We start from the raw sequence: 24688 nt of genomic DNA, 5'->3' as shown, positions 1-24688 counted from the left end.
CATCATTATTTTGAGCCATTTTACGATGAGTTCGTTTACATAGTTTGATTTCAAACGTTCGGAACGTGTTATTGTGGGTTTTTGAATTGTCAACCACCTGTTACCCCCATTTTTTGTGGTCACCCAGACGTGGCATCAACCTAAGGTTAGTGGAATGTAACGGCCGTTGAATCCAAAACCTTTCCAACCTTGAAACTCTACCCTTTTATTCTCACCGATGACATCAACGAAATGTGTCATGGATGCGTGTATATTGGTTTGGGTGTAAGCTAACGCTGCAGCGAGCCACTGTCAGTGTATCTCCCAACTTTAGCAGAGAGAGCTCGTGTAGTGAGTTAGCTGTAATCAATAGTCTTCACATTTTGGGAACGCCCTTACAAATTCAACAATTATGGCAGTTAGCAGGTTGTCCATCATCAAGTTTTTGGAACTGGTAAGCCATTGTTATCATTCAGTGCATTATTTTTAGAGCTGACCGCAGTTTATGAATTATTCAGTAAATAAATGCGATGTGATAACGCGCGCTAATGCGTTTTTGCCATTTTTGATCTAATCGAAACTGTATGCCGTTGCCTGTCTAGCCCATGTCATTTTTTTAAATTGCTTAATTATACACGCGAGTAATTACGTTTTTAAATTAATTGCTTGAGCACTTTTACTTTCGGAAAAAAATAACACTTGTTCTAGTTGTAATTTTAGAAATGATACACCAGTGTTTCTGGGTGATAATTGTAAACTTTGTTTACACCTCTTACCACGAAATACAATACCTAACGCGTGATTCATCAAACGAATCTCGAAATTACGTAGTATAAAATTATGGAAATTGTGAAAGTCAAGGTGCAAGTAACCCAATTTTTTCTGCTTATTATGGTGCTGTTCACATTGCATTTCTCCACAATGCACGAGTTGTTAGTCATTTTTTTAGAATTTTAACAACAGATGATGTAATTTTTCCTTTGTAGTTATGCACATTTTAATAGCGACGCCTTCGGAACGTCTAGACAGAGACTAACTATCATTTTTCCAGGCTATTGCAGTCACATGTATTGGTCTGCACTACAAGAGCGAAGTCCCTGGCGACTTCAACACCAACACTCTTTCGGTGGCCGCTTTTGGCGGTTTTGTGATCATCCTTGTGGGCGGGTTTGCCGGTAATTGCTAATTAAAGCTCATCGATTATTTTTAAACGAACTCCAATTTCAGGCCATTTAATGTCGACTCCAATTAACAGAAGGATCGATATTTTCTTCTGTTTGGTTGGGTGTGCTACGTTTATTGCGGCTGGGGCGATGAATATCGAATATTTCAAGGATGTCCGTAAAGGGGAGTACAGGGATTATGGTTTGGCGAAAGCTTCCTTGGCTATTATTGGAGGAGCTCTCTTCTTAGTCGACTCACTATTGACCTGGCGTGGCGATTTTTAAATTTGAAATGTGCGTTTTTATACAGTAATATTTATTTTTATATGGATGTTTTATGTACAAAATATTTCACAAGATAATTATGCATTGTTGAATTTGATACTAAGGATGTGCCTGTATTTATAACTTAAAACGAACGATTGTTATTAATTTGAGTCTGCAAGATTTTATATTTGTAAAAGGACCAACATTTATACAATAAAAACCTAGTCCTCAACCGTTCTATTATTTTTTCCTTTTTACCTTTATCCCTTATTGCTGACTTCTCATTACGAATCTATCAATCTCTGTTTTTTTTTCAAAGAAAAAATTCTATTGTGACATCTGTTAATCCAACGCGTAATAAAAAAATCTTTGGTGTTTGGAGTAAATCTGTAACTAGATAGGTGTTCCTTTAAATAGACAGATCAGTGAGAAGGTCCAGCTACTCAACAAGAGAGGTCGCTGTAGTATTTCATTTTGAATTCTCTTCGTTTTAAACATCGAAAGTTTAGATGTTTCAAAATTCACTGGAATTATTTTTACCCTCGTGCTTTTTTTACATTTATTTGTGTGAACCAGCTTCTTTGCGTAATAAGACAAATAAAATTAACGATTTGATAGCGGTTTTTCACGGATGATTTTTATTACATTCGGTTCATTTACACCACAATGGTTTTATCAAAGTGAACAGAAAGTAGTTATTTTCAATACAAGGAAAAGCTACAGTAACACGCTTTGTAACTAATTACTAAATGCAGTTTAAATGATAATAATATTAGGTTAAACTGCAAATAATAATTATTACTGTCTCTGTAATTCACGATCGCTTTAAAATTTTAATAAGGTTTAATTTTCATTTTCAGCCACAATTTATGCTACATTAAGCTCCACAGACCTGAAAAATTAATTCGGTTTGAAAGTAAAAATAGCGCAAGGTGTGCAAATTAATTTTTGCGATGTATTTTGGAAATTATTAAAAGGAACAGTGTACGAACTAAAAACAAATTCAGTTGAATGTTTTTCGTTTGTGCTCAAAAATATCGAATAGTTGTTAGTGTAACAAGGTAAAAAAGCAGCCTGTAGCAGAGCACAAATTAAAAATTAATTGCAGATGCACCTGAAGTTTCACAGCCAACAGAAATTCAATTAACTGTGGCAGGTAGTAATTATTAAATCGAGTTTAGAAACACTATCTATAATTTCGATATAAAACTTGCACTTAATTGTTTTGAAGCCTCATATTTAACTAAATTGAACTAATTGCATATTTCAATCGAAACCTGTTATGCTAGAGCTGATTGGAATTTGATAAACTATTTTCACGGAGGTATTTCTGATCGTAAAATTGGTAGTTAGCGCATAACCGTGTAACAACTAAGGGTGATTTTTTTTGTTAAACAGAGCTGGAAAATGTACATTTTTAGCTTTCATAGAGACTTCGCTCGACATTATTAATGGATCAACTGAACTAAATCAACCGTTACATTTTACGATTGCGTCTGAAAGCACAATTTATCATAAATTCAGCGAACTATTTTGTTTCTTTCTGACAGAATTCAAGATTCTCTACGAGAATGTATTTAATTTAACCGCAGATAACTAGCACATTATAATTTTTATTCAATAAAGGAAAAATAATAAGAGTTTGTACGTTGAATTTTTAAACACTAGTCTAGAACAAAGCCCATTTTAAAACTATTGTGTGGTAGAATTTGCATTGTCCGTTTCACTATTTGAAGGATTTGACTCAAAAGCAATTGTTCTAATAAAATTTCCGAGCTTTGCATATGCGGCTCGGCCACAAAAAAGCGTAAACCACGATTAATTGAGTTAAACACGAGGATTTAGTGATTGAGCGCCTTTATTCATCCGGAGGATTTGCGTCTAATCCATTTTTAAAAACGCCCTTTGAAAACTTTGATAATGTGGTGCTTTGCGCTTTTAAACAAAATAAAACCCAGCCATAATAGATGCAGAACTTTGAAATTAATGATCTTTTTTAAGTACAACACGATGTGCATTGTATCTGCTTTTGTATGGAACTTGTACGCTGCTTCCATAAATCTTTGTTCAGCAAAAGCCGATGTTTTCGTCGTTATGAGGCTCCACACATGCCTCTTTAAACCACGAAATGCACACTCCACCTTTAATATTCCCATCTCCGTTTCCTAATCACGGGCGCGAAGGCAACTTTTAATAAGGTCGGGCCGAAAAATGATTTGTAGATCAACATTAATGGAAATCCGCTTTTATAATGGCTTTTTGACTTATGCTGTGCCGTGTTCTATTTGAGGATTATTTACTTAAAATACTGCTTGGCTGGTACGTGTTTTAGACCCGGCGCATCCACCATTTCCATACGCTTTAAAATTAATAAAACAATTTTTCATATTCGATTTTCGAGATAAGGGCCATAAGACATCATATAAAATACATAAGGGAGCGTATAAACCGATATCAATCTTCAAATCAATGAATCATTTCCGAGGTTTTTTCCCCATCACGCCTAAGTCGGTGCCAATAAAATTCGATTCCGGTCGGAGAGAAACATAACTAATAACTAATAATCAAGCGGGATCGAGAGGGAGTTTTTGCGGCTTGAAAAACTCAGCCATCGAAAATTAGAGTTTTTGGTTGATTTTCCCCAAATTATTTAAGAGATAATAACTGCAAGTAGAGTACGTATTCGTTTAACGGCCCGTATTTCTCGTATCAATTGCACGAAAGGCCGTAAACGTCTCGGTCGCAACAGTTCGTGCAATTTATATCATTTTCCGTGTTCGTAGGTTCCATTCTTCAAAATAATGTGGTTTAATACGCATTTTTCTTGAAAGTTATGTGAACTTTGGTGAGACTCTGACGCTTGAACTCACCTAGAGAAATCCGAACAACGGACCACATATGAAATCAATATGTGTTACTGGCGGAAGGCTTCCAAGCGAAACTATTAAAGATTCATAGGCTGAAAGCAGCATCCCTGGAGATATGTCTTCGTGCGCAGACCAGAGACCTTAATCTCAATCAAGCGCCTTTTCTAGGAGTTATTCCTAATATTATTGCTGAAATCGCAGACAGGCCGCTCGAAATTAATTGCTTCCGGTTGAATTAAAAACGCGCCATCAATCATATTTCACATTCAGGGCCTCTTATGTTTATATTGCTCTCAATTCAAATTTGCACACTTCCGCACGTAATTAATATCTGGATAAATCTTTGGAATTTAAAGCAAGGGATTATGAAAGGTTGAAGATGGATTACTTAATATCTATGGAATACTTTATGATTCCGGCGAGTTTAATGACACTGGCCGGGCAAGTTATTAAAGTTTTTAATTTGGAAAAGTTCGGAAATGTTTTATGTATGTTGTACAAACTGCATTATTGACCCTAATGTCGGAAACTTTCGGCCGGATATTTTAAATTTTATATTAGGCAAATAAGAAATTAAAGAATCATTCTTGCCCGCCTGCGCTCGAATTCGTTTTTGTTCCTCCAAGTTAAATTAAAAAGAGTCTATCATTACTTCGCCCGGAATTGAAGAATTTGCATTTTAAAGTCGCCACCACGGGCATCGGTCAGTGTCATAATTTTAATTAAACTAGTGCATGTCTCGTAAATTCCGATCGATACGATTAATGAGTCCCATAAAAGTAACGTGTCGACGGCTGATAACCGGAAATTGCCCGAATCTAAACAAATTTCCATGCAAACAGCTGTCTGTGCGCGTTTTTATGAAAACAGAAATCACACAGACGGATAGATTGTCGAAATTGTTGGTGAACACTGTTCCGCAGATGTGTTCGAATGCATTTAGATGGCGGTGGGGTGTTGTGACTAACATTCGTTCGGCTCCTGCGGAAATTAGAACCAGATCCTGTCTTTGATAACGGCTCAACAAATTTATTTCAAATCTTCCACCTGATTACTGGTATATATTTTGCGCTTGTTCGTGCGAATTTTCGATAATAATGATGTTTTTGCAATTTATATCTCAATTAGGTGGCAAAGCGTGACCAACAAAATAACGCAATTACCGTAAGTGAGCCGAAGCAGCGAATCAATAAAAGTGATTCAAGCTGTCATTACGGCATTACTCATTTATGTGCAAAAACTGCATTTAAATAAAATCCAGATTTAGCAATGCTGTTTCAATTGAAGCCGCTTCAACGGGTTTTGTACACTACTGTGTGTATCATCAGCTAAATTAGGGTCTTTTTGTTTTCGGTGTATACCTTCATTAGGCGCAATTTCATTAATTTATGATATCTCGATTAAATATAATTTACCTGCTGATCAAAGGTGCACTCCTAGCTTTGACAGTTTATTCCAATTACTCTTAACCGGGAAGTGATTGACATCTAGGCAAACACTGCTTGGATGAGAAACACTCTGAAGTAGCGCTCTCATCCAATTATAGAAATTTTACCAAAACATTTCTATTTACGGTGCAAAGTTTGAACGACAGTCAAGCACCATCACGATTACATCGAGCTGCAGTTTTATAATGAAATTAGAAAGCTTATTTCAATTAATCGGATCGAAGCCTGGGTGTGGAAGAATTTTCCACAGTGCTGTAGTTCTCAAAGAGCAGGGCACATACAGCTGATAAGACAGCTTCAAGGAACAGAAAGCTTTGATAAACAAAGAATAAACTGAAGCTGAGACTAATATCACAGAGAAATTAGCTTTGGCATGACAGTAAAAGCATCGGAATCTTGCTGTTTTTGCGCAAACAAATTGTTGCTGTTTCGAGCGCAACTTAGAATCGTATTTCTTAATAAGAGTGCTCGGAAGTTTCTTGTCTCTGGAACAGTAAATTCAAGAATTAATTAGGAAAATATGAGATGACAAGTACCCTCCCATGCAGGTCCTTTTGCTTTCAGCTCGGCAACCCAAGTGAGCAATTACCAACTTCACACTTGCAAACTTCCTAAGCATTTAATTATTTTAATTTCTGGTCTGCTTGCGCCAAACCCTAAGCAACAGTTTTGGCTATGGCCGTTTCGTGTTTAGCAAATGGAGGGAAAAAAGCGACGACGGTACAAATTGAGATTTTATTCAGTTTTAAGCTACGTAATATGTACAACGGCCAACATATAATAAACAATCAGGAAATAGTTTTATCGTAACATGAATAGAATTAAATTTTATCACAAATAGTTATTATCTTAGACACTAACTTTGAATACACTTATTTATCCCAACATGGTTTGTCAATCGCCGGATTAACAAAGCATGCTTTACAAAAAGGAATACTAAAAGCAATGTCTTTCCTTTACGACAATTTATTTACAGTTGAAATGTCTAGTTTGTTCCGGTTTAGTGCTGGTAACTGTTGCGTATATGGAGGTGTTACAGAAAACAGTCTTCAAAGAAATTAATACAAATAACATCGTAACATTCAGTTTTTAGCGTGAGTCTTCAGTTGCACACTAAAAATTACGTTAGAATCATTGTCTTGTCTTCCATTACCTATAGTTAGCACAGACCTGAAACAAATCGAAAAATTAGACTCGATTTTCCGATTAAAACGAAATCTACTTTTCCGAATATCAGCTTCCACAAACGGCCCCAATTTTAGCAGCGACAGCAATCAGGAATTTTATTGATATTGAAACCTAGCTATGGCCGAATGCAGTAAAACTTGTATAGCTAACGAGAACGTCTCAATTTAACGAAGTCTTGAGGAAACTTTGATTGCCTTGGACAAATCTCAGAACCTATCAATAACCACTACTGGCTTTAAGACTGAAATATATGTTTGTGACTCTTGGCAGTGTTTTATATGTTTGCGTTTAGTTACAAACTCCAAGTTTGGTTACCAGTACACCCGAACCAGATATTTCTGCTAAATGTGGCTGAAATACAACAATAAACACATTTATTTACTAAAACTAACATTAAATCTTTTATTCCGTGTATAAATCGAAAGCTTTTATGTGATTTTGTGGATACAAATAATGCACGTCAATAATATCTGATTGGATTACGTAATTTACTAATGTGTTTGTTATAATAGGATTTTAAGTTTTGTTGCATTGATAACCACAAATTGCTCCGAATATTTAATGTCCCAACTGTGTGTGACTATCACAGATTTCCAAATTTGTTATTGCGTTTTAAAGAATTAAAAATAGCTCTTCACCCCTTATTTAAAGCGAACCTATTGATTGGAGGAGCTCAATTTATTCCATCCCCCTTTAATAGTTTAGTCAATAGGTCAACAAAACCGTTCGTGAACCAATCCACACGATGCTCTTTTAATCGTGCATTTTATTAATAATTGCATTACCTGACACGTCTTCGATATCGCATGTCATCAATCTTTCTATAAGACGATATGAAGTCGTTACACACAAAACTGTCAGTGGAATAGGGTTCAGGGTGCTTGTACCGAGCCAAGACATGTTGTAATTGTACAGTAATAAGCTAGTTTCGTGTTCGATAGTTGGTTGTTCCTCGGGTCATAGCTAAATTTCAGGTTAAACAACTATTCAGAATCGAAACTGCTTTGAAAGTAATTTAACCCATTATTAATTAATATTTACTCACCTATAAACTGACGTGTTAGGCCAAGGTATAGGGAAAATATGCAAGGGGAGAGGGCCAGCCATCTATCCATTAAAATTAAAGGTGCTTTGTTGCCTGAAATGAAACGGAGCAAATTAGATTAAAAATTGAAACGTACGAGCAACATTAGCTGAAGTTCTATTGTGTCTGCACTACTCAATAACAATAATAGAGAAAAGTGTTGTGTCATTAGTGGATTTTTAACAATAATGGTTCAATTTTTCTAATAAAATATTTGTGCATGGTATTATATTGGGGATTTTTCGATGTTTGTGACTCTAGGAGGATAAATATCACGTAAGACGAATTGACAGTTTTCATCTTTGCTTGTCTTTGATGTCGAGTGTAAACAGTGTTGCTATTTACATGTGATACTCTTGCAAGAATTAAGCAAATAAATAAATAAAGCCGCACAACACCCTTAGAGAAATAGGGGATTACAGGCGCCCTATTTACATAATTGAAATTATAAAAACGCGCTTCAGTGTTTTGAAATATTCAGACGAAGTGCCTCACAAGCAGTGCTCGATTTCATGCTTTCAAATCAACGTCAATTTGTTTCAGCCCTTTCTCGCCTGATTGCTAATAGTGGAATTTGCCACCAAAGTGATTATCGAACTAAAAATCGCGCTAATGCGATAACATCTCGGTGAGTTTCTCGTGTATAATGAAAAGTCGCAATCGAATAGGACGTTCCGCTGCGATTTTATCGCCGCTGTTCGCTTTATATGCATTAACGCGATATTTCCTACTGCGACTTCCAACTTATTTTAAAATGAAAATCTTTACAATCTAACGAAGAATCATAATGCAGTTTTGTTCGAGAAATTCTAGAGCCGGGAACAAAAGGAAATGTAATGGAGTATTGATTTAACTGCGATTGTATTATGTCATTTCTTGGAGGCGTCTCGAAAGAAACGCTCATTTGCAAAATAAACAAATCAAAAGTGACACGAATCTGGGATGATAATAATAATCCCAAAGGGATCACAATTACGATGCAACCGCCGAAGTCCGAAATATTGCTGCATTTTGAAATTCAATTAGAGCTAATGCATATTCAAGGATTAGGCGATTCTTCGCAACGTCATGCTCACGTAACGGTAAATAATTCCGTATATTGGATGGGCCACGGGTTAATAATTCCATTTCCCAAACCGAAGATACAATTACAACCGCACTCATGTAACGAATCAAAATTTGACGCGTTTGGGTTACACTGTTATTTTCATTAAGCCGGTGCCACTAAACCGAATATTTTTCATTTTTCACCGACCCAGCTCTTAACTAAATTTGCTTCGTGGGCTTTATTTATTCAGGCGCCGGTAATTTGTCACATACGAAGACGGTTTTATTCCATGTTTTATGCCACCTGGACAGGTCGTTGAAGTTCACAGACGAACATTTATTATACTGCACTTTTTACTAACGCCTGCAAGTATTGAATTCGCCAAACTGAGCGAATGTAGAACACCAACCACTAGCTCACTATTTCTTACAAACTACAAAGGATTTCATTTCATCTTTGAAATTTTGCCGTTATTATGAACATTAATTAAAAAAACAGCAACTAATTTACTCAAAATTCTATTTAAATACACGCTGTCCCAATGATTTAAAAAAGCTCGATAACTTGTTTATTATTAGAGATTCTGACTTTTTTTTTAGATGGTAGCTGAGATTTTGCGGCATATTTCTAAAATATACAGTGTCCCAATATTAAAAAAACATTAAAGTTATGTTTTTTCAAAAGGGACACAAAATTTCATTGCATTTTTGGACGTAGCTTTTGATACTGTTAATTTTAAACTAACTTGAAATGGTCGATTCTGCTTAGTTTTTGAAATAATTCGAATGTTTTTGACAAAAATACGTATTATTTAAAAATCTATTACACAAAAACGGAGAATCGTAGAAACGTAATTTTATCACTACTTTAAAGGGAAAGGTTCAAACTTAAATTTGTTGCAATTGTTTAGCGCAATGCAATTGGAAACATAGAAAAATTACAAAGTTTGTTAAATGTTGAATAACTTGAAATAAATAAATGAAAAATCCTATTTTTTGTTATTGCTTACACTTTTGACTACTAAAACAATAGTTAATAATTTTTTTAATGTTTAAAGCTAAATATATTTTAAATAATTAGCAAAAGACACATAACTGCTAATGTTTTTAGAAAAACAATTTAAAGATCTTTAACATGCAAAAATAAAAATTGTGTGTTCCATTTAAAATTTTGAAGTTATTCGACTTACAACAAACTCTTCATTTTTTATCTTCCTGATTTCAGGAAGCTAAAAGAAATAATACATCATCGAAGTTTGAACTTTCTTCTTTAAAGAGGTGAAAGTTTTATTTTTCTGAGATTTTTAGTTTTTGTGTAATAATTTTTTTTAACAAAGCGTGTTTTGTCAAAAAATCAAGTTACCTCAAAAACAAAGCAAAATCGACCCGACCAATAACAATTTAGCTTAGTAACATCAGTGTTAAAAGCCACATCCAAGAATGCAAAAAATATAGATTGCTCTATTTAACAAAAATATAAGTTTGTGTTGTAGCTAAACAGCTTACATTCTTAAAAATAATTTTAAGTGAGTCAGGAGGTTAGTATGTACGGCTTTCGTTAGCAGTGCTTCTAGGAAGAAGATTTTAATGGTTTTCCGGTTGTGTGAAGTTGTTCAATAAATAAATATGTAGGCTAATCCTCGTATATTCCTTCCAAAATTAGGATTATACAAATTAGCATATTGTGCCCCTTGTTCCTATAGATTTTCTCTTTCCATTAGGTAACGGACCCACAACCAGAAACGTCTTGCAATAAATTTGCATATTTACTGAAAGCACACACGGAAATAAAAAACGTCGGGTTTATAGTCGGTTTTATATTAAAGCAAGAGAATAAACCGTAATACCAGACAAACGGCAACAACTTTTATTTAAAGCGATTCTAAATTTGCCACAACTGTATCAACCCAAGTTCTCCAAAAATATCGTTCCTGCTATGCTATCGCTGAATCGTCAAAGAGAGTTTTTTAAATTTTAATAGTTTGAGAAACTTTTCCTGTAATTATTAGTTAGTTTGCTTCATCCAACTTTTACCACTAGTCGGCAGATTTTCTTACGATACGAGTATGTATATTTTTTTCTTCAAAAATATATTATGAATAAGTAAATGTGCGACCTCCGGGTTGCAGTGGCTGTTGCGATGAAGAATGCATGTGTGTGCCGATACGGAATAATCAACTAGGGCCCCAAAAGAGTCCGGGTTGCGCCGCCGGCACAACATAACACACAGACCTCCATAATAAAGTAATAAACCCTACATAATGAACGCCAGTCGGTCGCCGTTATTAACTTAATGTGACAGAACATAGGCCACTCTCCGGCGTATATTGGACCAGGGTGGACATGTAAATTGCCGACCGAGGCCGAAACGCTGCCCGTAACATTTACATCTTCATGTTCACTTACTTACAATCAATTGCACCCCATCTAATTAAAAGTCAATTTTGTATGGAATGGCGGAAACGACGACGCGCCCATTTCCTCCTCATTTCTTCGCCTGAACGATTTTTAATGTTGGAAAAATACGCCGGCTAAGTGGCTCACGTGACAAGGGGTGGCCCGCAATTACTGTTTTATTGTTTGCATTGATGTAGCTAAAGCCTATTACTCAAAAAAACAAAGTATAGGTTGTCCAGAAAACGAATTGTTAGAGCTGTTTCTAATATAATAAAGCAATCAAATACGTCTGGAACGAATTTTATTTAATTTGTTGGCGCTTTAATTAATCAAACGAACATTTTAATCTAGCAGCAGACTAAAGTGCAACGAGACAGATCTAATTATTTTATTTCAAATGTGATTCTAGTGTTCGATCTCGTTTAAATCGAAATATTTTTGAGACAAATACGCCGATAATTAATTTTCGATTGTAAGCAATATTTCGACTAAACAATGAAACGCCACAATTGAAATTAAATTTCACGCTGTAGATGATCAACGGTGGCCTTTGTATATAGACTAAATACAATTTTATTTAATTATTCCATTGTTGTATTAGTAAATATTAGCGCCAATGCTAATAAGCTGTGTATTTATTGTAACAACTGTTGCTCCCGCAGACAGAAGCTGAATGCAAAATTGGATAAATAAGTCCTGCTTTGTAAGTACATTTCTTTTTGTAGCTAATTTTGGCAAAATAAAGCACTCTGTACAAAAGCTCAAACTTTGTTATTTATTTGAAAGAAAGTACATATATCTCTAATCTATAATGTACCATCTCGACAAATTTTATTATTTATACGAGTAAAATTTTTGTGTCCCTAGTGACCTGAAAGTACAAGCTAATGACTCACTTACTATGGCGATGAATAATAAATACACTTAAAATGATTTTATACACATTTCCAGCTTAAATAATTTATTCTGTAATGAGCAAATGTGCCACTCAATTATTAAGAATTATTATTTAAAAGTCTGGATGTGAGATGTTTCAATTCATCAATATGCACACAAATCGACAAGAGTAAATCGAGTTAGCATATTTCTCTTCCATTAAAATTTATTATTGATTTTAACGGCTCCCTGAACTCATCCACGTCCAAAGATTTATCTCAGTGAGGAGTCTTAAGATGTCTTTAATTTCCTCCGGGACACTTAGATATACCATTACGCCAAGTCAGGAATAAGCCGTAAAAGTTTGCACTTTTTTGTGATAACAAAAATATTTAAATATGGAGCGCCGGTCGTCTAAGTTTTAGCTCAACGCGCTCTCTCATTAATGCACTAATCGATGCGCTCCTAAATTACTAAATATATTGACTTAAGGCGCTAATAAATTCAGATAAGCTTCGTACACACTCCTTATCTCAAGTTACGGTTATTGCAGTCGAACATACGCGAGTTCCAATTTAAACTTGTCGATGTGGTGAATTACGCGCTAAATAATTTATACATCGGCAAAAAATTCAATTACGCCAGTCGGCTGAGATATGGAAAAGTGATGTCGAGTTGCAGTTAATTTTTAATCCAGGCAGAGTGTCCCTGCGTGCCTTTCTCATCAAAACCCAAGTGGAGATTTTCGAAAGCAAACTGCACAAAATTTAATAAAACCGGGCCATTGTTTCCCGGAATAATTGCGGGATAACTGAAAAAAAGTAATTTAAAGAATAATAGCTCAGGTAGAGTTAGGGTTTCTTCGCTGGGCGTCTTTAAAACGAAAACAAAAGCTCGGCGTTTCTTTGCCAGTGATTTTTTTTCTTTAAAGTTAATTAAGTCGTTTTGATGAAACTCTTTCAAATTAAATGCTAAATTAGTTTTTTCAAACGACGCGGACGGAATAGCGATGTCATTTTTAATTGTGCAGGAAATATTTTTGGGTTGATTAGATTCTTGAATTGAGCAAAGCCGAAGCATATTTGCCTGGGCTTTGCACGTGCATTGTAAACCACATTTACATGAGGCCACACACAAGTTGCATCATTTCTGATTCTGCAGACATATGTTTGCAAACTGTCCAAGTTTCAGCGGCTTTAATTTACGTCTCTGCCATACGTTCAGTGGCCGGCTGGTCTAATTTTGTAACTATTGTTAAATCATGTGTTGCACGGAACGATTCTCCATTAGTGCTTGCAAGGACATGCATTTGATAATTTACAAGTGCACTAAAAGCCGCCGACTTAATGCATCAATACGTCCACCAGTGGAAACTTGCCCGGCGCATCCACCATTTTTACACCTATCTGTTAACCAAATTATATACAATAAGGATCGCAATTAAATGCGTGATTATCTAATCACGTGACCAAATTGAATTAGTTTGATTGGTCCATTGGCGTTGTTAACTTTTAACAACGGATTAACCTTCCCTCACAACAAATAAAGTTGAAATAAAAAATGTAGGTATTTAGTGCCATTTTAAAGCCACTCATAAATAAATTTGTGGTAATTTGCAAAATGTAACAAGCCATTGAATTCTTTTTGCGGTTTATGCGTTTATTGGGCAATAAACATAATTAGTTTAATTGAAGTAATTTATGGTCAGTTACCTACAAATTAAAACCCATGCGAAACTAATGAATGATTTGGAAATCTGCAACCTGCATGATATATATCCTAGTGATTTTCCTACGTAATTATCTCCTAAACTACAAAGTTCCATTGCAGAGCTATCCAACGTTAAACTTGGTAAATAATAGAGATTGTATTGTATTTAGGTAAACACTATGCACTTTATATCCCCAACATAATCGTAGCCTAACTGTTCCTAAATTGCATTTTGTTGGAGCTGCTCAGGAATTAGGGTTACACGTCTGAAACCTAATGTATCGAACTTGATTCGTTCCCAGATTATTCAACCTTGAATCATACTGTTATTTATTACCTTCATTAACTCAAGCTCAACTTTGCACTAATTCGTTTAGTTGCAGGGTTTCTTTCCAACTATAACAAAGCGCAAAAGTTTACTTTTTAAAATCTTTGTACTACTTCTAGGAATATTCCTAACATTATTAAAGCAGCGGAGAGAAAAGACCTCAGTGAGGAGGTTTCACACTTCAGAGCAATTTAAAAATGCCACGCGAAATAAAACTTTAGAATTGATGTCGTGACGTGATGTATACGCGAATTCGATCTCGCCCCGTAATAGTTGTAATACATGTAAATATGTGAAGAGGAAGTTAAATAAATTTGAGAAGATTCACTGCAAGATGAAAAATGCGGTTATCCTTATTTTGCTTCCTGGCGATATTTTGCATGGGCTGAAGGATCTAAATTATATTTTCGGCCAGCACTGTGTCATCCTTTATTCCGTCAAATCAAATTACTGCAACAATGCTGTATGTATGAATTGGTATAATCGGATAAAAGTAACCAACTGGCCTGCGAAACGATTTTGGCTATTTCCGGCTATTTACCATTCATAATTAAGAGTATTGTTGCAGTAGCTGAATGCTGTCACACTATACTATCGAGTTTTGTAGCGAAACTGTTCAACATCATCAGCAAACATTAGTTAAATTGGATTTGATTATACTTGCGAAACACGGAAAACGGATTTAGGGACGGAAGGGTCGTCATAATAACGACAATGGATTGTGATTGACAATGTTTTTGTGAAAAAATTGAGAGTTAATTAAACGAATTCCAAAAAACATCACTTTGATGATAGTAGTGATAGCCAATCCGTCAATTTTCCAAAGTTTCGTTTTATTTGTCGAGGATGAAACGCGGAGCGAATGCAACTGACAATCCCCCGTGTTCTGAATTGTTGGAATTTTTCGAAAAATATTTTCATTATGCGATGCTTCGAGTTGGTCTCAACCTTTGAGTCATACGAACGACAAGTAAGTGCATTCAGAACAATGATGGAAATCTACGGTTTCCTTTATGTACGCAATTAGGAAAATCTGGGCAAAAACAATAAAGGAACCTCCTTGAAACTTTCCTCTTCAGCAGGCTCTTGTCTAGAGAGCAATTTGAGCTGCAGGAAGATTATGATATCGTTGTGTGCCACTGTGCTGTGTGGAGAGTTACGTCTGTTTGTGGCTGTTTGTAATTGTATGCGTCGGCAGGATTCGATATAACGATTTCAAAGTGGATCTCGACATGATTGTATTTACTCTACACGATTAAAACGACACCACTTTATTTGCATAATGTCGAAAACTGCAAAATAGACAAACACCTGCCTATCAAATACACTCACGTTCGAAATAAAATTGTTTTTGTTTGACGTTATTATCGTGTTGCGCTGTTCAAATAGCCGAAAGTGGACGTAATTTGTTTAAATTGTAACGTCACTCAACGGATCACTTTAAACAATGTTTTGCCGCGGAAAAGTTTATAAAATTATAGCCGGGAATCGTCCAAATGATCGATCCCTTCTCTCAATTATAATAATTGTGCTAGCTATATTTAGAAAGGTATTGTCCTGTTGTAATTATCATCACTTAAAACGATATTTAATTAACCACTTTGCTAATTAAGCACTAATTATAATCGCAGTTATTATTCCAATTCCAGTCATTGAAAACGTTTAATAACGACTACCTGCTCCTACCATTTCGACAAGCATTTTATTAATTAAATTGAATTCCTATTTTTGAAAGCTTTGTTTTACAATTGATCGTCGTTATAGATGCTTTCATCCGCATATCAATTTTTGTAATTAGCCCCAAATGAAATATTAAACAAGCTAATGTCTGCCAAGGTTTATTAAAATAAATGCGGAGAATAATTGCAGAGCATCCGATTAATTTATGAAAAATTGAAAGCGCTCTTAATAATAATTGTTAGTTAGAGCTGTTATTAAGGAAAAATGAATTGATTTGTTCAATAAGTAATGAGCGCGCGGAGGTGAGTGGTATTTAAGAAAAAAAAACGAATGACGAATTGTTTTGGCGCCACAGTTGTGCGTGAAGGTGAATTAGTTCAAGCGCCCAACTAATTAATAATTTACATATCTGTGTGCTGAAGCCAACATTAATAAGCGATGGAAAGTCTCCTCGTGACGTGTAAGAATCGAGCGATAAAATTCATTGTTACGAAATTGGGAGCTGTCGAATTTCCCCGACAAGCACTCTTCTCGAGTTACAAGTTATGATTTGAATACATTACAATAAATCAATTTCGGCGTCTAAGTGTGGCAATTGCATCTTTTTAATCTGCTCCTCAAATCTGGAAAGCCCCTTTTATTGGAGCAGAAGAGATTTACACCTCGACGCTTAATTGAATACGAGAAAAGAACCAACTGGAATTTTTATTTGAATGCTACGGCCGGCAATTATATGGTAATGGGCAAACATCAAACCGGTGACCTCGCAACCAAGTCTCCCATTTCGAAAATAAATGCTAAATAAGAATTTCGGGGAGAATTTACTCCCAGGAACGATACTAAAATGCAAAGCCATCTTTAATAGATTCAACAGGCTTTAAAAATCTTTATGGTTTGTTTTACAATGTCTCAAATATCGATTATGCAAATCTTGCCGAACTTTACCTGAATTTATATCAACGAACTGTATAAAACAGTTGTTTGTAGAGGGTATACTTCTTTTATTACTTGTAACTTTCCCATTACCTCTACAGATTCCTTCGCTCCGAGATATAAACCTCCGCCGAGCTTAAAACCCGCCTTATTTGTTATTATAAAAACGCCGTTTAGGAAAGTTTGGTTTCCAATTGTGTGCTGGGTCACTCGAACCTTTGTTTTTGAAATAAAATTGTAATAGTTTCAGGAGTAAAAACAACCAAACTTGCAAAGCACTATCGAACCGGAAAATATTTACACGTTTTCATTTATAAAACCACAAAAATTGTGAAATCCGGCGCTCGTGCCTGTAATAAAAGTAAATGAAATGGTGTTTTCGAATGCATGTGTGTGAGGCTTGATTTGAGGTTTTCTGTCTGATAGAATTAGCAGATAGTTGGAAGGTTGCGTGGATATCTCGCCTTCCAGGCGTGTAGTGGCCAAGTGTCGGCCACCGATAAAGAAATCTTCGGGCTATAAAAGACACTGCGAAATAATTTAAACCGTGAGAAAGCGTATATCACAGCGAAATCGGCGCTGAATCGGGTACGTGTTTAATAATCTAAACGCTTGAGCGATTCTTTCACCTCTGCGTGATCTCGTATTTCTGGGTCGGCTTCAGCCATGTGGTTTTTGTCTGATTTGTAAAGCCAGAAGCTGCACCATCATATATTCTATGTGAGTGCACCTCGTCTGGGGATTTATTTCCAGATTGAAAGTAAACCTCGTTCGGTATTCTAGTATTTTAGGAAATGATTATGAGAAAAGGCCGCAGCACTTGCAGGAAGAGCTCGCTGATTAAGTTCGGAGCACCGGTGAAATCGATTGTTTGGCAGACATATAGGAAACTTTGAATTCCACTTGCACCGGCTACAATTTCAAATTCCGGGCGAACGATGCACGTGCACACGTATGGAGCTTCCATATCAAAATTGACTCGAAAAAATAGATTCTTACATCTGTGTACTCTCCATCTCTGAGTTTAAGACTGGCACGAAACGTATTCCGAAATTTACGGCTTCCTGCGAAGAGATTCCGACGAACATATTTCATATATTTTCTTGCGACCGGGACAACTCATGCGTGTTATTTCCATTCTCGCTTTTTTTAACCTTTCTCAATTGCCACCGTCACATTTTTTTCATATTTTCTTGTACACTAAACTCCAATGCCAACATATTTTATTTACTATCGGACCTAGTGACATGGTTCGTTGATTGTGAAATATTTCACGAGTTTGTTGCCGGTTTTTTGAGGCACATTATGAAAAGTGACGCTCAGCGTCAACAAGACTTAATCTTGTCTTTATTAAAAGTTCTGCATTGTCAGACGACACACTTTTGCCGTAATGTGCATGCACAGCATGCGTTGTTTGTAATGAAAGCGCGGCTTGAGCGCTTCCTCCGGCGGCAAAGTTTTAAATTCTTTAATTAGCACAAAAACCACAATTAAAAGTACTATTTTATTGCTGTTAACTCTCCTTTACAAACTGATCAATAGTTCCCTGTCTATTTCCACAACACTTCTGGGGGCTTTTATTTCGAAATTCGTCATTTACGAGACTTTAATTGAATTATTATCTAAGATTAGTTCGTGCAGAAGCCACTAGGTGTTGAGCGAAAATCTGATTTAATAATTAGATAAGTCTGAAATTTAGTTATCCATATTTCCTATTTCTAAAGCCACCACTAATTAATTAAAACAAAATCAATTATTACATTGTTCAGCTTTGAGGTTCATCCGTTGCGTTGTTCGTCACTGTAATCAGATTTAATTAACAGTTCTCTATTAATAAAACACTTTTAGTATTTGAAAAATCATTTTCCATTCGTGCCTCGGGAGGAAATAAATTTTTCACGTGTTTATCGCGCGCATAACTAATTGCGATCAGCAAATTAACGAAACCCATTAGATTACGGTCAGTTTTCGGGTGAGCTTTTAGTGCTCCCTTGAAAATTCAAGACATGCAAAAATCCATAGTCACTTAGCCAGACCCTTGTCAAAAGTTTTCCCAAATTTAATATCGCATCATTGACACATGAGCTTCGTGTCAGTGCTGTCGCCGATAAAACTTTTATTCAATATTGATAATGAACACGGAAAACTAATAGCCCGTGAGCAAATTGGATGACGCAGCGATCTTATGAATATTGAAACGATCACACAACTTGTACCACATTCGTACCCAAAGTTTCGACTTTAATTAAAACCGGATTAAAATAATATAACCGGAGCTCCCAAATTAGAATTCTGATACAGTTTTATTAATTACAAGAAACGAAACGGTGTAATTACAGTTGAATTATCGTTTAGTCCGGGTCTTGACAAAAAACAAAATATCGGTCGAGCCGCCGTGGGAATATTAAATTCTTCTTCACTTATCGATGCCGGAGGAGAGAAAAACTCATTTAATAATTTAGAATTCACTCCTAAGGTATCAAATTAAAACCATAACTTTCAGCAGCGTCGACGTTATGGCGAGTTGGGAGCCAATATCTTGTCCCTCTTCTTACTCGACACTTTCCAGACCTGATTACTATTTTGACTGATTTCTCGGCTTGTGAATGTTGTAAATCTTGATGATATCGACGCGCATTTTGTCATGAATCCATCGTTATTATTTTGTCACGTTATTTCGCCTGAATGACAGCTTATTTCGTTCGTGTTTGTCAACCATTCAGTGAACAACACGAATTTATTATTAATTTAATTTAGCCGTAAAGATCTTTTATCCGTATATTTCGCAATCGCATTATCATAATGCATCCGGGAGTCGAAAGCAGCCCCCTGCCTACACATTACCGACTCACCCAATTGTCTACCGACTTGCTTTTATACTTTCATTATACAAATTGTTATTCTGTGCCATTACGTGGCATCATGATATTATTACGTAATTTAATTTGTAAAGAAAAAAGGTTAACAGTGAAAAATTCCAGCTGAATTTCCGCTTTTAAGGAAAAGTCGCGAAACAACGCGCCATTTTTCATTTAATTACATTAGTGGCGACGTAAGATCCACGACTGTGGAGACCTCATTTGCCGCAATTGTGGCGCTATTATTGGATCATGCACGTAATTAAATTGGAGCATAATCGTAATTAATTGGGGACTGGAGGTGTCAGGCGGCAGTTGACGGACATCTAATACATATTTTTGGGAAATTAAGACAATTAGGGCAAAAATCGATCGCCAAATTACAGGCTACGCGGTACGAGCCGGTGTTATTAGATCTAAATGTGTAACAACAGTAATTGAGCTAATGATCAAGCAAGTGAATGCGTGTTTGTGTTTACCTTTTGTCTGAACTCCGTGTGTACGGCTAATTAATACTTTAGTACCTACCGAAAATAATTAGCGATAAAAATAAAGGAACGTTTGGGGATTAATTGGAAACAGAAATAGAGCGCTGATTACAATAAAACAGCAAATGAGCGAAACCGATCACAAATAATCGAGAACAGCTCTTTTTGTTTGCTTTTATTTCATTCAGGATAGTCTGAGAATGTGTCTGTTTTAACTAGAACCCATTAACATACCCACCGGAGCTATTTTTAAAATCAAATTGTTTTATGTCTTGCAACTCCAGAAGGTAACACAATAACAATTATAAGGTTGCATATTGCTCAGAATCAGTTTTAGTTCCATAATATCGTATTCCGAGATAATACCGAGGTCAAGGCTAAAATGTGGATGCTACATTTAGTGGAAAATTTAATAATGCTGGACCACATATGAATAAATTATGTAAATCTCATACAGTGAGGTTGTGCTTCCACTAGCTTTAATTTTCGTCAATTTTGGTAATTTTTCTGTGTGAAATAATCGTTTTCTGGGGGAATTAACCCGGAAAATGTACGGTCAGCGATGGGTCTAAATAAAATCCTGGCTTAAATTTTCACCGAATTATTATTTAGCAAATTTCCATATTAATAACCTGCGTGGATATTTAAATTTTAAATACGTAATTAAAGCCACTCATTCAAAAGCCCGTTTTTAAGTTGAAATTTATTTAGAATCTCTTCAAAATATTTACCTATCTTTCAGCGAAAAATGGAGGATCGTAGTTTAATTAAGTTCTTTTATGCGGGGGTTTAATTAATTTGTGTTTCGCTATTTGTGGCGTATAAAGAGTTTTTGTTAGTTTTGAAATTATTTTACATATCAAGAGCGATAGATACTTTATAAGCTTTTATGGCAAGTTAAGTTAATTTGGTTCGGAAATTACAAACTTTATTACTGCTGCCGGAAGTGGTTAAATTCTCCACGGAACCCGGGATAATAAAAGTTTTCTCAAAGTTGGATAAACACTAAAGTGACAATTATAACGTAAAAACACAACTATCTATTAGTAGTTTAGTTGGGCTGAAAGCTTTGTGATCACATTGCGCGCTTTTATTTTGCAAAATCGATTTGTTTATGCACATTTCACTCTGCAAAGTTTGGCAGCAGTATTGCGTTGTAAAGTTTCAATTTTCCACAACATTATGAAGTGAACATCTGGTTGAACCTCCCTGCAGTATGGAATAAATGTATATTCGGGCGTGTACACACAGAAGGTTTCCGAGAAATGCACCGAAATTATTTCTAACTTAACAATTCTTCACGAGGGAAAATTCAATTTGATTTGGGCTTGTTTCAGATTAAAGTCAAACAAGCAGTGATTGTAAAAATCCCTTCGCTAAAGTGGCGATGTCGCCAGGGTATAAAATAGAAACAAAGCGAATTAGAAGCTTGACCAAGTGCGTGCGACATTCCATTCATTTTAAAAAGCTAAAGCAGATTGCACCCTCTTAATTTGATCAGTCCGAAACAAACGGAATTAGCTTCGGGAAAAACGGGCAAATTGTTAGTTTTTCCAGAGTTTTCGTTTAAAATAAATTATTTAATTGTGGAGACGAACGCCAGCTCTTGTACTTTTTAATAGGACACTCGTAGCACTAACTATCTTATTTAGCTTAATGTAGAGGAGAAGATTCGACAATTTACTTTTCAGGCGAGCCATTCTGTATAGAACACGAGCTGTTTTTAAAACGGCCACGTTTAAATAGCGACACAATTTAATTTTACACTCGATTTAAAATTTACTTGAGCACTAGTATAATAAAACCGGTTCTAATTAAACTAAAAACTTCTATTGTTGCTGCTAATAAACTTCCGAGACGTTTACATGGGACAAAAACTTGAAAATCCTCTTCGAAGTTTTGCTAGACCGCGCGCATCTTAAATCCCAAATTCTTGTTATCTTGCCGCTGCAGACATATTTTACACAAGCTTGGGAATATCTTCATTTGTAACGTAAAAATTTCGCGAAACTTTATAATATCGCTTTCGAGCACTTCAGAGATCTTTGAGAAACGGCCGTAAATAAACCCCGCGTCACTTTAAACGTTCTTAATTGCCCGGCTTTGAATACAATCGAGAAATGTCGCTGTCAGCACATAAAACCAAACTTTCCGCTTAATTGCAAGTTCAATAGAAAAATTCAATTTTTAAGTCTCTGGACTATACGGAACCGCAGCCTTTTCAGCGCTAGATTCTACAACTTCCACCCTCAAGCCACGTTCTGCACAAAAGACGTTACAACGCAGTCTAGGGATTTCCTCGCGAGCTCGCCATTATATTTTATTTGAAGTATTTCATTTCGTAATCATCCTCTAGACTAATATTCATCTCGATCACGTCAGACCTATATATTTTTCTCTTAAGCAAAATTCCTGCGGTCCACAAAGGAGTGGAGCAGCCCATTCTGCACCAGCCTTTCTCAACGTTGGCTCCTACCCACTCTGATGATGCATGGCAGAAGCGTTTTAAAGATAATGAAAATAAAACCAGCTAAACGCCGTCTACTTTATATAAAATTGCTCTTACACTATATTACTGCTTATCTTTATGGTCACCAAGTATGGATTTTGTCTTATATCTGAGGTGACTCGGAACGCGAAAATATGGCGGGGTCGGCTCCATATAGCAGCCCCATTTTTCCTTAAAATATGCGGAGGAAAATACACACAAACATAAAAGTAAAAAACTACATATTCTACTAGTTTAAGAAAAAAATTTTAAAGGGGAGAATACCCAACCATTTTTCTCGGTGTATTACAGCCGTTTTGAGTAACGTTTTTGAAAGTTATTTACACAATATATTCTTCTACTCGGACTGTAGGTGCAAAAGTATTTTAAAATGCCGTAAGTGTTTTATTTAATTCAGGAAAAAATCCTGAAAACTGAAAAAATATTGGTGTATTTTGAACATTATTTCCCACCAACATTGTGTGTTAAAGGGAAAATAAATTATTTTTGCACTTGTAGTGGACTCTTGGAAATAAAGCTGCTTTTTTTAACTTGAAATTGTCAATCATTAACTGGTAAAAATCTTAAAACGAACTTGTGGTTCTGGCCGATGATTTCCGCGATCTTACTAATGCGCGTTGTCTCAGTTCGGTGTCATATTTTCGTGGGTTATTCTTATACAAAATTTTCTTCTGAATTCGAATCCAAATTTGCCCTCATTATAAAAAAAACGTTTTTGCAAAAATTCTTTAAAAACCTAAAATTGGTCAAAGTTTTCATTTACTAGGATATATCTTCCTTCTGAATAAAGTTAGAAACTTCATTTTTTTTCAAAAGATTACTCAATGAATGTAGTTTTAAACGTAAATACACAACTTTAAATTTTGAGAAAAAAAACTGAGAAAATTGGGCAATACTACGTACAAAGGGAAATACGCGGCAATGTCCCTTCAAGAACATTTCGCAGTAAATTTAAACTGGAATAAATTGGTGAATGTAAAAGAAATCGAAATGATTTTTGCACCAAATACATATCTTTTAAGATAAAAAAAATTCTTACATCTCGAAAATTTCACTACACAAAGAAGAAAAGTTACAAGAAAACTACAATTTTCTCACTTTTATTTTGTCAAAACTTAACGTGTGTTTATTCATTAGAATGCACATCCATTGAGGAAACTTGTGCAAGAAAATAAAGCTTTTAGCTTTATCCAGAAGGAAGATATGACAATATAATCCAAATTTGACCAATTTTATGTTTATCAAAAATTTCCACAAGAACGACAAAAACGTCTTTTCCATGATGAAGGCAATTCCAAGCAGAAAATCAAACTTTGGATTCAAAGTCAACAGAAAATTCTGTATAAGGATCAGTTAAAAAAAATGTGCGTCTTCCAACCTGGATGAACAAATAATTCCTGTCCTTAAGTGGTGAGAAGTTGTGTCTCTGGCAAAAAATGGCCAACTAGCCGAGACGAAAAAGCCAAGGTAATAATCCCCGATCAAAATTACCTCATAAATTTAAAATGCAGGATCAGCAAATGTAGCTGCAGAGCATTGAGCGGCCGGCAGCCGCAGTGTTTCATAATAAATTTCTTGGAGTGAAAAGCGAAACAAGAAAAAGGACATGATTGATTCGTGCATGATTTTCTGGAAGGGTTCATATTCTGTTTTGATTATATAAATTGCCGGCTGGCAAGACCCCAATAAATTTGCGGCCATCAATCAATATCACTCGCAAGTGCGCTTTGTTGAACGATTAAAATTCATCGGAACTGCTTTTCCTCGACATGACAAGATACACATCGTTTAATTTATTTATAAGAGCAGCTTTGTGATGGAACGTCGGTTTTAATACCGGTAATAATGGCCATAATGGGTCATAGC

At 35.6% G+C, this 24688-nt stretch overlaps 2 protein-coding genes across 3 annotated transcripts in view; one reads left to right on the top strand and one right to left on the bottom strand.

Annotated features, from left to right (window-relative positions):
- The first annotated feature begins 205 nt into the window (after positions 1-205).
- LOC664209 (uncharacterized) lies at positions 206-1641 on the top strand. The gene is made up of 3 exons (XM_970221.5): positions 206-433; positions 1031-1154; positions 1207-1641. Exons 1-3 carry the CDS (start codon positions 392-394, stop codon positions 1425-1427), a joined length of 387 nt encoding a protein of 128 aa, XP_975314.1. The 5' UTR covers positions 206-391; the 3' UTR covers positions 1428-1641.
- Positions 1642-6445: 4804 nt separating this feature from the next.
- Positions 6446-24688, bottom strand: part of LOC664222 (uncharacterized) — a 64909-nt gene continuing 46666 nt past the window's right edge. Inside the window, exons 6-7 of one of the 2 annotated variants that reach the window (XM_008198646.3) lie at positions 7958-8050; positions 6446-6894 (exon numbers count right to left, since the gene is read on the bottom strand). In XM_008198646.3, coding sequence (XP_008196868.1) covers positions 6884-6894; positions 7958-8050 — 104 coding nt within the window. In that variant the 3' untranslated portion in view covers positions 6446-6883. The remainder of the gene's footprint in view (positions 6895-7957; positions 8051-24688) is intronic. The other variant, XM_008198647.3, reaches the window with a different exon arrangement.

The sequence above is a fragment of the Tribolium castaneum genome, chromosome 6 (genome assembly GCF_031307605.1).
Source record: "Tribolium castaneum strain GA2 chromosome 6, icTriCast1.1, whole genome shotgun sequence".
NCBI lineage: Eukaryota > Metazoa > Arthropoda > Insecta > Coleoptera > Tenebrionidae > Tribolium > Tribolium castaneum.
The sequence above is the reverse complement of the archived record's forward strand: the minus strand, read 5'-3'. Positions and strand labels throughout refer to the sequence as shown.

What these genes read in the sequence shown, in the direction of transcription:
- LOC664209 (XM_970221.5), top strand. Translation starts at nt 392, where the DNA reads ATGGCAGTTAGCAGGTTGTCCATCATCAAGTTTTTGGAACTG. An exon ending in TCATCAAGTTTTTGGAACTG is followed by an intron (nt 434 to 1,030) that starts GTAAGCCATTGT and finishes TCATTTTTCCAG; the next exon opens with GCTATTGCAGTCACATGTAT. An exon ending in CCTTGTGGGCGGGTTTGCCG is followed by an intron (nt 1,155 to 1,206) that starts GTAATTGCTAAT and finishes CTCCAATTTCAG; the next exon opens with GCCATTTAATGTCGACTCCA.